General features: G+C 43.1%; 1 protein-coding gene across 8 annotated transcripts in view; it reads right to left on the bottom strand.

Annotated features, from left to right (window-relative positions):
- LOC139461180 (unconventional myosin-Va-like) overlaps positions 1-13,291 on the bottom strand; it is a 166,427-nt gene that overhangs the window by 124,417 nt on the left and 28,719 nt on the right. For 4 of the 8 annotated variants that reach the window (XM_071242769.1, XM_071242768.1, XM_071242767.1 and 1 more), the window contains exons 1-2: positions 7,003-7,158; positions 1,578-1,685 (exon numbers count right to left, since the gene is read on the bottom strand). In XM_071242769.1, coding sequence (XP_071098870.1) covers positions 1,578-1,685; positions 7,003-7,158 — 264 coding nt within the window. Of the gene's footprint in view, positions 1-1,577; positions 1,686-7,002; positions 7,159-13,291 lie in introns of those variants that run through there. The other 4 variants (XM_071242772.1, XM_071242774.1, XM_071242770.1 and 1 more) reach the window with 2 other exon arrangements.

Raw genomic sequence — 13,291 nt, forward strand, 5'->3', positions numbered from 1 at the left:
CTTTTAGCAATATTCCAGCAATATCATGGCGGGGGACGCCAGAAATGGGCTTCACACATAGTACCCATGTCGGGAATCAAACCTGGGTCTTCAGCATGAAGAACGAACGCTTTAACCACTAGGCTACCCGACCGCCCCTTATCCTGTAAGCTGGTAAGAATCATGAAGTCAAACTCAATGATGTCTGAGGCATTCTGATATACGAACAGTGTCTTGTATCTCTCCTGAAAAAAAAACCCCCAGTGATTCTAGATCAACAAATTGCTGTAATCAGTACAAGTAACATGAAGTGACTGACTACTGTTCAGACGTAGAGACGTCTAAATATACTGTGTCCATTGCTGCAGTGGCTGACTCACATGTCCCACAATCCTTCTAGGCTGACCCACATATCCAACAAGGCATCAGTGACTGACCCACATATCCAACAATATCAGGGCTGACCCACAAGTCCCATAATCCCCCAGTGGCTGACCCACAATGCATCAGTGACCGACCCACATATCCAACCATGCATCAGTGGCTGACCCACAAGTCCCATAATACCCCAGTGACTGACCCACAATGCATCATTGACCGACCCACATGTCCTATAATGCATCAGTGACTGACCCACATATTCAACAATGCATCAGTGACTGACCCACATATTCAACAATGCATCAGTGGCTGACCCATATGTCCTACAATGCATCAGTGACTGACCCACATGTCCCACAATGCATCAGTGGCTGACCCATATGTCCTACAATGCATCAGTGACTGACCCACATGTCCCACAATGCATCAGTGACTGACCCACATGTCCCACAATGCATCAGTGGCTGACCCATATGTCCCACAATGCATCAGTGACTGACCCACATGTCCCACAATGCATCAGTGACTGACCCACATGTCCCACAATGCATCAGTGGCTGACCCACATGTCCCACAATGCATCAGTGGCTGACCCATATGTCCCACAATGCATCAGTGACTGACCCACATGTCCTACAATGCATCAGTGACTGACCCACATGTCCCACAATGCATCAGTGACTGACCAACATGTCCCACAATGCATCAGTGACTGACCCACATGTCCCACAATGCATCAGTGACTGACCAACATGTCCCACAATGCATCAGTGACTGACCCATATGTCCCACAATGCATCAGTGGCTGACCAACATGTCCCACAATGCATCAGTGACTGACCCACATGTCCCACAATGCATCAGTGACTGACCAACATGTCCCACAATGCATCAGTGACTGACCAACATGTCCCACAATGCATCAGTGACTGACTCACATGTCCTACAATGCATCAGTGGCTGACCAACATGTCCCACAATGCATCAGTGGCTGACCCACATGTCCTACAATGCATCAGTGGCTGACCCATATGTCCCACAATGCATCAGTGACTGACCAACATGTCACACAATGCATCAGTGACTGACTCACATGTCCCACAATGCATCAGTGGCTGACCCACATGTCCCACAATCCCCCAGTGGCTTAGCAACATGTCCCACAATGCATCAGTGGCTGACCAACATGTCCCACAATTCCCCAGTGGCTGACTCACCTCCCCCTCCTCGTACTGTATTTTGAGCTTGGGCTGCCCGGTGTAGGCTTCCAGCAGCTCCGCAGCTCGCCACACCTCCACGGGATCCGGGATCCATACCCGCGCTCCCTGGAAACACCAGACAGAAACATTGATACACGTGACTAAAATGAGTGCATAGAAAACTGTTTGTGTTGCAGTAATTGAGACATATGTCAGAAGGCATTTTGTCAAACATGGGACAAAGTCCTCTTTATATATACCTAAACACAACATCATTTTCCTGTCCAACGCCCCTTTAACAAAGCGATCTTAGCGCTAAGAGGATTGTAATTCCCAAACTTTAACACAGACCTATGGCAGTCGTACAACCTCTTGCATGACTGTCACATGGATAATGGTGAATTTTAAGCAAAAACAGCTCAAGTATCATATCGTGACTCAAGTATCATGATATCTATCTTTTCATGATTTGTTTGTTTTGTTTCTTTGTTATTTGAAGCAACACCCAGCAACATTCCAGCTATATGATGGCGGTCTGTAAATAAAAGAGTCTGGCCCAGACAATCAGGTGTTCATATTACCCAATAATTACAAAAAATAGTGATCGCCTGCTAAGTTTTTGACAAGTCAACATGAATAACCACTTCTGTTTGAAATGCAAGACCTACGTGATATTCCGTCAAAAAACAAAGAGACGCGATTACATTCAAATGAGTTTCAGGCAATCTCTCGTCAAACGCCAGTAAGAAACAGTTAACGGGAATCGTCGAATATTGCGGATTGGTTTTACAACAGGAAGTCATTTAGTGAAAGTCGACATTTTAATTTTGTCAAGACACGAAAAAAAATTAACGTTAAAGTAAATTACTTTTAATGGAAATTACCCCCAGGCACTGTACCCTAAATTCAAGCGTGCCGTTTCCTATTTTATGTGTGCCGCAGGCCTGGTGGCACCAGTAATGTCAAGCCCTGTAGGCCCGAGCGCTTGTATTTGTATTTCTAGCTAGTCCTGCCTGAACGTGAAAAAAACGTTTACCATGTTTACATTTTCTGTGAGTTTTATTCATTTCCAATTTGTAGTAAAATTAGAGCTTCGAGAACTGGTTTGGAATAATAGTTCTCAAATGTTACTCGTCAGTGTGGACTACCATCACTGCATTTCTCCCTTTCGCAGCACAATTTAGTAGTCTCAGGCAAGCTTGCTAACAAGAATGTCTGGGCTGACATGCCATTATTATTTATTGCTGAAATATATGTCAGATTCTAGATCAATACACCATAATCCAAAACACATTGACCCTCTAAAAGCACAAGGTATTCATCAGGTTTATGGGCAATGACAAGAGGCTCTAACTGCAGGGGCTGTCAGTACTGAGGCTGAACAGAACACTTGCTGTTCCTGGTTGACTAGTTGCTACATCCGTCTGACAACGAGTCCGTGAAGTACCTTCACGACAGAATTATGAATGTATGTATTTAATTGACACTCCTGACCAAAAGGGCAGTGCATGTGTGAGTTTGTGAAGGTTATTGCACTTACATAGTGTGTGTGTGTGTGTGTGTTATTGTGTGTGTGTGTTATTGTGTGTGTTATTGTGTGTGTTATTGTGTTATTGGAGTTTGTGAAGGTTATTGCACATACAGTGTGTGTGTGTGTGTTATTGTGTGTGTGTGTTATTGTGTGTGTGTGTTATTGTGTGTGTGTTATTGTGTGTGTGTGTGTGTTATTGTGTGTGTGTGTGTGTGTGTGTGTGTGTGTGTGTGTGTGTGTGTGTGTGTGTGTGTGTGTGTGTGTGTGTGTGTGTGTGTGTGTGTTATTGTGTGCGTGTGTGCGTGTGTGTGTGTGTGTGCATGTGCGTGCGCATGTGTATATATGTTTGTGGGTGCTTGTACTAGTCCAGACTAATGCTGGTTTATTAGAGCTAGCCCACTGAGATACCATGCCTCAGTTTACTATGAATACCCCACTCGGACACATTGTACGGACTCCGAGCTGACAGTAATTGATTTAACCCATTAATGCGCCAGGCAGGGAAATAACAAGTACTATCTTTTGGAATGACCTAGCCGGGAAACAAGCAGCTGTCCATCCGCTCCCTGGACACGAGACCTGGTGATGGAGGCGGTCCTCAAGCTTCAAGTTAGTGGCGAAAGTCGCAGAATTATTGATGAAAGCAGTGTCAAGTTAACTCGGTGAAGTACTGACTCACTTACAGGCAAATTCCTCACACACTCATTTACCAGTCCATGAAAAGATTCACTCACATTTAAATTAATCCTTTTACAAAATAATGCCACAACATTAGAAATAACAACCAACCACACACTCCACCTGCACAATGTTAGCTATTAATCAGTTTCATCTGCTGATGCTCTAATGCTTGCTTCAACCCTTGTCGCACACATCGGAAATGTCACAGCTATAAATACAAGCAAATGTCAACTCATCATGTGTCCCAGACCCTGGCCCAGTCCAGCAGTCAGTGTCTGTATCTCAGCTCCACCAAACCCTGGCCCAGTCCAGCAGTCAGTGTCTGTGTCTCAGCTCCACCAATCCCTGGCCCAGTCCAGCAGTCTGTGTCTGTGTCTCAGCTCCACCAAACCCTGGCCCAGTCCAGCAGTCAGTGTCTGTGTCTCAGCTCCACCAAACCCTGGCCCAGTCCAGCAGTCAGTGTCTGTGTCTCAGCTCCACCAAACCCTGGCCCAGTCCAGCAGTCAGTGTCTGTGTCTCAGCTCCACCAAACCCTGGCCCAGCCCAGCAGTCAGTGTCTGTGTCTCAGCTCCACCAAACCCTGGCCCAGTCCAGCAGTCAGTATCTGTCTCAGCTCCACCAAACCCTGGCCCAGTCCAACAGTCAGTGTCTGTGTCTCAGCTCCACCAAACCCTGGCCCAGTCCAGCAGTCAGTGTCTGTGTCTCAGCTCCACCAAACCCTGGCCCAGTCCAGCAGTCAGTGTCTGTGTCTCAGCTCCACCAAACCCTGGCCCAGTCCAGCAGTCAGTGTCTGTGTCTGCTCCACCAAACCCTGGCCCAGTCCAGCAGTCAGTGTCTGTGTCTCAGCTCCACCAAACCCTGGCCCAGTCCAGCAGTCAGTGTCTGTGTCTCAGCTCCACCAAACCCTGGCCCAGCCCAGCAGTCAGTGTCTGTGTCTCAGCTCCACCAAACCCTGGCTCAGTCCAGCAGTCAGTATCTGTCTCAGCTCCACCAAACCCTGGCCCAGTCCAACAGTCAGTGTCTGTGTCTCAGCTCCACCAAACCCTGGCCCAGTCCAGCAGTCAGTATCTGTCTCAGCTCCACCAAACCCTGGCCCAGTCCAGCAGTCAGTGTCTGTGTCTCAGCTCCACCAAACCCTGGCCCAGTCCAGCAGTCAGTGTCTGTGTCTCAGCTCCACCAAACCCTGGCCCAGTCCAGCAGTCAGTGTCTGTGTCTCAGCTACACTAAACCCTGGCCCAGTCCAGCAGTCAGTGTCTGTGTCTCAGCTCCACCAAACCCTGGCCCAGTCCAGCAGTCAGTGTCTGTGTCTCAGCTACACTAAACCCTGGCCCAGTCCAACAGTCAGTGTCTGTGTCTCAGCTCCACCAAACCCTGGCCCAGTCCAGCAGGAAGTCCCTGGAAACTCAGGACAATTCTCCCTTGGTAACAATATGATTCTGACAGGATACATCTGTGTACAATTAACAAACCCCTGACTCTCAAATGAAACTGTGGTGTGTGTGACTATACTGTGTCTGTGTGCATGTGTTTGTGAGTGTGTATCTGTGTTTTTCTGTCTGTCTCTGTGCCTCTGTGTGTGTGTGTGAGTGCCAGTGTGAGAGTGTATGTGTGTGCCTGTGTGTGTGTGCCTCTGTATGTGTGTATGTGTGAGTGCCAGTGTGAGAGTGTATGTGTGTGCCTGTGTGTGTGTGCCTCTGTATGTGTGTATGTGTGAGTGCCAGTGTGAGAGTGTATGTGTGTGCCTGTGTGTGTGTGCCTCTGTATGTGTCTGTATGACTGTGTATGTGTGTGTGCCTCTTTGTGTCTGTGTGTCTCTGTGTGAGAATGTATGTGTGTGCCTATGTGTGTGCCTCTGCGCTAGTGTGTGTGAGTGTGTATGTGTGTGTCTCTGTGTTCCTCTCTGTGTCTGTGTCTCTGTGTGTCTGTGTGGCCCCTATCAGCACTATTCCAGCTACATAATAGCAGCCTGTTATACAGTGATTGATATAGTGAACAATGGTCCACACCAATCGGGTACAATGGCATGCAATCAACCAAGTCAGCGAGCCTGACCACTCGTCCCGTTAGTTGCCTCTTACGAAGAGCATAGTGGCATTGAGTGGCATTTCAAGTAATACTTATGGAAAATCAAAGAGAAAGTACATATCAACCATAACATGGTTGAAGTCAGAAATATTAAATCTGTTGTAGAAGTAGAATCAAGTTCCAAACTCATGATTTCTCATTACATGATATGGACTGCAAGTTCATCATTTTATACAAAAAATCCACCAAAATAACATTAATTTCTGCTATTAACTCCAAAATCACAATCAGAATAGACCACAAATTACTATCAAGTCTTACTGATGTCTCACATTGGTGTCTTTCACACCAAGACCTTACATGATTCTTAAAATGGATGACAACAGGATGCCAAGGAAGGGACTTACCACAGGCCCCGTTAAAAAAAACGATCTTAGCGCTAAGATGATCGCAACTTCCATACTTTAACATAGTGAGTGAGTGAGTATGGTTTTACACCGCTTTTAGCAATATTCCAGCAATATCACCGCGGGGGACACCAGAAATGGGCTTCACACATTGTACCCATGTCGGGAATCGAACCCGGGTCTTCGGCATGACGAGCTAACGCTTTAACCACTAGGCTACCTGACCGCCTCTACTTTAACATAGGCTTATGACTGTCGTAGCCCTAAGATCGCTCCGTGGAACGGCGCCAGGTCCATATATCTGCGAGTCCCGGGGAGTATCAGTAATGAATTTTTGGGGTCCCAAGGCTACCACTGTACCAGGGGAAATCACATACAATCTCTGTGTGATGCCTCATGCAAAGAATGAATAACAGAAATATAAGAAATCAAATTAACATCCTTCAATTCCATTAGTTTTAATCATTCCAACATCCATCCTTTTTCCGTCCTATGAGACTCACAGTTGATATTATTTTGCCCATTCTAATTTTTTACGAATAAGGACGCAATATTTTACATCCAGCAAAACCATTCAAGCACAACAATAACACACGTGTCTGGTTTACAGTTATAACATATAAACACCAAGTTCATCATCTTATCCAGAAATCCACCAAACCAACAGAAATTACTACCATCAACTCAAAACTCCTCACCAAGAATAAGGACAAACCACTAATTTTCCATCCAACTTCATGTTGAAAAGTCAAAACATCCTTCCCAAAATAACTCAAAATGTCTGCCAGCCACATCCTACCTCAACATAATGATCGGCAGTTTCAATTTCCTTCAACACGTATTGAAGATCAAATCTCTGGTAAGGACCCATCACTTCTGGAACCGCAGGTATCAATTTTGGTAATGCCGCCCTCGACGTCTCTCCACTTCCCCAAACTTTCCAGACTTTGTCCATTGTGAATATTCACCGCATGTAGGCGTCCTGACTTCGTCATCGTTTTGTGACAATCGAGTGCTTATAATCACGAGTAATTTACCATGATGGCTGCAGTAATCACAGCGACTCCATAATTATCATAATGATCTCCTGTATTTCATCCTGTTGTAGATAAGTAAATATATACCATTAAGGCTAACAGTGCTGTTGTTTTGTACTATTAAGGCTAACACTTGCAGTTGTTATGTTTGGCGTTACAATTTTACTGCAATACGTCGCTGATATAACCTTGACGACAGATCACACATTAAGTATTCAAGCCGAACATACGACAAAGGGCAGCTATCATTATTTGTATTTTGGTCATGAAATCATTTTATTGTCCAAATGGCATTTTGTGTGTAGAGCTGGTATGTCAGCTTATGCCCATCCATGCTTGTGACCCAGTACGGTGTGTTTGTACATATATCTACCAGGGCTAACCTACCGGTATTATAGGACTATATTGCCGTAAAGCTCCTTGTAACTAGCCTTTATACAGAAAACTTTGTTTATAACATACATGCTTATAATGAACTAACGGATCTAACAAACTGTTTCTTGGGTCCCAGACAAATATTTGCTATACATTTGTCATATCTTGGTCTTGTTGACTCATATCAGGAGAATTAATAGGAAATTTTGATGCTTAATTTTACATGATTGAATGCAATGTTATTATACAATGTGAAAAGGCATCTATATTTAAGAAAATAGGATTTTTAAAAATCCCAATTTTAAACCAGGTAACACAGCCAAATGTCAGTGCTATGAAACGATTCGGCTTCACATGTTTGGTGTTAAGTGCCACACTCATCAATAATCCAGCTAAATGATGTCAGTGTGTAAATAATCCAGTCTAGACCAGACAATCCAGTGATTGATATTAACACCAAGTTGTCAGGTTACAATGATACGCTATCAACCAAGGATCTGACCCTGATAACCTGATCCATTAAGTCGCCTTTGTACGACAAGAGTACGTTGCTGGAGACCTATTCCAAGCCAATACTTTAAGGGGTGAAATTAGATCTGAGATAAAAATGATAAAACGGTTTGCAATTTTTCACAAATTGAAATTCCGCACCATTCGCATGCTCGCTGTGCTGTAGCATAAAAACTGCATGTTTACAACTAATAATCTCAATGACAAGGGGCATTTACTGCACCAAATACGGTAAATACTGAAATTAAATTCTAAGTAGAGCAATCATCTCACTCTGTCCAGTCTACAGGGCAAGATGAAACGTCAGTAAATGTTGTAATTAACAGTTATCTGCCCCAATTAACAGGGAGGCGCAGGATAACAGTCTCTAGACAATGGAGGTCAGCCAGATGTCGGACGCAACTGGTAAGTAGTGTCACACTTCATGATGTGATATCTTCTCTGACCTTCATACATTAGAGAAGGAATGGTCAAGCTTTGAAATTTCATGTATTTTTTAGCCGATCAAAAGGTTAAAGCATCGAAAACGGAAGTTATAACTTTCCGGTAATTTCTCATGTGACTGAGAAGAAAGCCACTGTTATCGAGGAAATGGGGGATGACATATAATATTTTTCAATACTTTTTCAAATAATTGTTTTGATAACATAAACAATGAAAATAACAAAATGAGCAAGAGGATATTATACATGTTACAAGTAAAAATAAAATCTAACAATTGCCGAAATCGTCAAATTTTTACTTCCTTGGTGCTTAATCTGGATGTTATGAATATCTTAGCTTACAGTATATATTTAAAATGAACTTAATTAAGTTGTAAATGCAATATTTCAATAATGTGATAAACATAACTTTCATATTTATAAACACTTAGACCTTTCAAATGGTGTACAACATGTAGTAGCAAAGGTGTCTTACAAGGAGATAATTCCTTGGTAAACGTCGGATTCATCTGTCACACAAGAGTCTCTGGGAACTAGGTGTGACAGCAGTAAAAGCTTTTGGTTGACTGATGTGGAAAGAGTTAATGTGGGAGGAAAACCCAAAGTGATGGTGGTCTCAGACCAATGTTTACCACTTTGGGCAAACCCAAGAGCACTGGTATTGTGCTGACAAATCTAGAGATTCAGATATTGAAAAGGATGCTATCAATTGCAATGGTAAGGAAAAGGGAACACTTCAAAAATTACATCTGTTAATAACCTAGCCATGGTGAAAGTGAGTGAGTGAGTGAGTGAGTGAGTGAGTTGGGTTTAACGCCGCTTTTAACAGTATCACGGCGTGTCAGGTTAATGTGGAAGGAAAGCCCGAGGTGATGCAGGTCTCAGACGTTTACCTCTTCGGTGAAACCCATGAGCACGGGCATGGGGCTGACAAACCTAGAAACATAATTGGGGCGAACCGGGATTCGAACCCACAATCATAGGTTTCTGGCGTGCCCAAGGGCCGCAACTCTGCACAGCAAATCGCTGCGCCTTAGACGACTGGGCCACCTGTGTCCCCCCCCCCCCCCCCCCCCTTGGTGAAGGAAATTCACCGAGTTCGATGAGGGATAAAAATAATGCATCTCGTTGGCCCACATTAATTATAAAGGGCACACCCATATATCATCCTCAGTGTGTCGAAGGCTCTGGGACACTTGAAACTGAATACGTTCATATCCATGCAGTCGAGAAAACATGGCAGACAAGGATTTGAATGAGACGGCCTCACTTCTTTTCCTGCTCCAGATTTAGACAGGTGGCAAATTAACAGTTGAACAACATTACTTCCTCTAACACTTCATGTCATGTAAGGCAGCTACTGTACAGCATTGGTCAGTGTGGAACTAATCTAATAACAGTGATGACATATATTCTGTGAAGTAGATTTCCAAATATGTTCAAGTTTGTCTTGTTCTATATTTCCATAAACTCCTAACCCTTGAAGATCCAGGTTAGAATTGGTCTTCAGTAACCCATGCTTGTCGTAAGAGGCGATTAACGGGTTCGGGCACTAAGGCTGGCTGATTTATTTGATATATTGATTGGAATATTGCTGAGTGTGGCATTAAACAACAAACAAACAAACAAACAAAACACAGACTCCTACTTTGGACACACAAAAATCTAAGATGCTTCCCTGAACGATCAAAAGAGATAAGGCTAAAAAAAATAATAGTTTTGATTCTCAGGCACTGCTCACATCATCATAAAGTACATTGCACGTTTCATTTTTGTTTCCATTTTCCATTTTTTTTGCGCATTATGTTTAAATATTAGGATTTTTTTGATTTTTTTCAAATGGAAATAAAAACAAAATGTGCGGCAGACTCAATGATGATGCGGGTGGTTCCTGAGAACCAAGACTATTTTTTTTTTTTAGCCTAAAGTAAACTTGTTTTTAGTTACCATGGTTGCATCATTCAATGTTTGAAATTAAGGGCTGACCAGGGTCCTTGATGTCTAATACCATGGTGCTTGAAGAACTTAAAAAGATCAAATGCTGACAAATTGTGGTTACATTTGGATTATATTTTTTAATTTTTAGATATATATGTTTAAATAAGATAACTATATTTCTGGGACTAAATGTTAGGGTGGACCCGTGAAGATCCAGGGTAGAATATGTCTTCAGCAACCCATGCTTGCCATAAAAGGCAACTATGCTTGTCGTAAGAGGCGACTAACGGGATTGGGTGGTCAGGCTGGCTGAATGGTTGATGCATGTCATCGCATCCCAATTGCGTGGATCGATGCTCATGATTATCGGTCCAGACTTGATTAATTACAGACCACGGTCAAAAAGCTGGAATATTGATGAGTCAGCGTTAAACAACAAACTAACAAAATGTTAGTGTACCATATTAAATACTGAAGAGGGCTGTGAAAATATCGCCCAAAAAGTGTCCGAAAACATGAAAAGCTGTTGACACACTGGCACACAAGAATAATTCCAGCATAAGTACTATGCAAACATCTATCATAATTAATACACAATTAGTAGATATTATATGTCTTGTTTCCAATGCACCAATAGTGAACAAATGTCACAATCATTTAGGCCTGTGAGTCATTCTAAGTGGCAACGTTCCTGTCACATGGTGCCGATCCTAGGACTTGATATTCCATTACATCAATCTGGACACATGCTGGACATGCTGTTCAAATGAGATATGTTGAAATGGGATAGTTCGACCACGAAGAAATTAGGTGAGTGCACAAAACAGTCATTAGATTACATAATACGGAAGCAGTGGGGATATGCTGTTACAAGAGACAAGTAAAATCACTCAGGTGGCATGCTTGAATGCATGTCGTTATTACGCGGGGGGATTCACGGTAGGAATAGATATGTGTCTGTGTTGTTTATCGGAGCACTCGCAATTCTCTAGCTTTATGATGGCGGCCTGTAAATAACTGAGACTGGGCCTGAAAATCCAGTGATTGATATTCAGTGTTAGAAACTGGCACTAGTCCTTCCCAAACTACCCAATACTTAAGGTATCATGAGGAATAGTCGATATTTGCCATTTTAGGAGTGAGGGCGTTTGGTTCTACGCCGCTTGTAGCAATATTCCAGCAATATCACGGCGGGGGTCACCAGAAAAAGGCTTCACACATTGTACCCATGTCGGGAATCGAACCAGGGTCTTCGGCTTGACTAGCGAAACGCTTTAACCACTCGGCCACCCCATCATGTGTAGAGCTGATCAATACAACCATGAATATAAAAATATGGCTTTACCAAATCAAACAAATAACCAACTTATGATAAGTACTGGCCTTTCGTATTGTAATTAACAGCAATAATGATTCATGTATTGCAATATGTAGCACAGTAAATTGCAGGCGTTCTTTCATCTGAGAATCCACAATACCATTAGCATGACTAGGACTAAGGTCTTTGATGACAGAAAACATGCCATTCTCAGTGATTTTCTTTGCTGATGGGGAAATATCCTTATATATCGTAATTTGAGTTGAGTGAGTGAGTGTGTATGGTTTTATGCCGCTTTTAGCAATATTCCAGCAATATCATGGCGGAGGACGCCAGAAATGGGCTTCACACATTGTACCCATGTCGGGAATCGAACCTGGGTCTTCGGCGTGACGAGCGAACGCTTTAACCACTGGGCTACCCGACCGCCCCTGCCATTTTAGGATGTGTAGACTAAACATGTTCATTTCTACCACCGACGTTATGAGCCACGATCTGTACTGTTGGGGTATGAAGTCACGTAGTCGACCAAGTGTCTGGCCCTGACACCCTAAGCCATGAACCTATCCTGTATGGCAGGCGTACATAGCTGGCGACCTGTTCCAAGCCTATACTCTTAGGAGTGAAATTGAAATCTGTTAACTTGTTGCTTTTTAACACCGCACTCAGCAATATTCCAGCTATATCACAGCAGTCTGTAAATAATCGAGTCTGGACCAGACAATCCAATGATTATCATCATGAGCATCGATCTACACAATTGGGATACGATGACATGCATCAACCAAGTCAGCAAGCCTGACCACCCAATTCCGTTAGTCGACTCTTATTACAAGCATAGTCGCTTTTTACGGCAAGCATGGGTTGCTGAAGACCTATTCTACCCGGATCCTCTAGGATCTAAAAACTAAATAATCAGTCTGTGAAGTTATTAATGTTGACCTACTTATTTATCAGAACTGATTGAAATTTGCCTTTGCTATGTGTATTTTGCACAGTGCACACATCGGTTTTTACCTTAAAACCTCCATAAATGCAAATATTATTGAAGTCAACTCTATACAATCTTCTGCTCCATAATGTCATCACGTATTATCGGATAAAAAGTATATTTACTTTAAAGCAAAGTCAACAGCCTTTTTCTCCCACATCAGCGGTAGTTCTAACTAACAGTTTTAGTCCACTCGTCCTTATAATGATAACATATAGCAAAACCCTTAAAATGGCAAATTTCCTCTAGTCCTTATGACACCTTAACTTTTGGGCAGTTTGGCAAGGACTAGTGCCAATTTCTATGGCCGCACATCTTACATGTTTCATCTAGTGTTAACATGCTTTGATATTGAACACTGCATAAGCAGGAGTTTGGGGCCACTATTTACCTAGAAGCATGGGTTGCTGAAGACCTATTCGAACCCGGAATCTTCACAAGTCTCCTGTGAAGTAGTGAAATGGTGTATCGGTACA

The sequence above is a fragment of the Haliotis cracherodii genome, unplaced genomic scaffold (genome assembly GCF_022045235.1).
Source record: "Haliotis cracherodii isolate W230 unplaced genomic scaffold, xgHalCrac1.p SCAF_14, whole genome shotgun sequence".
Lineage (NCBI taxonomy): Eukaryota > Metazoa > Mollusca > Gastropoda > Lepetellida > Haliotidae > Haliotis > Haliotis cracherodii.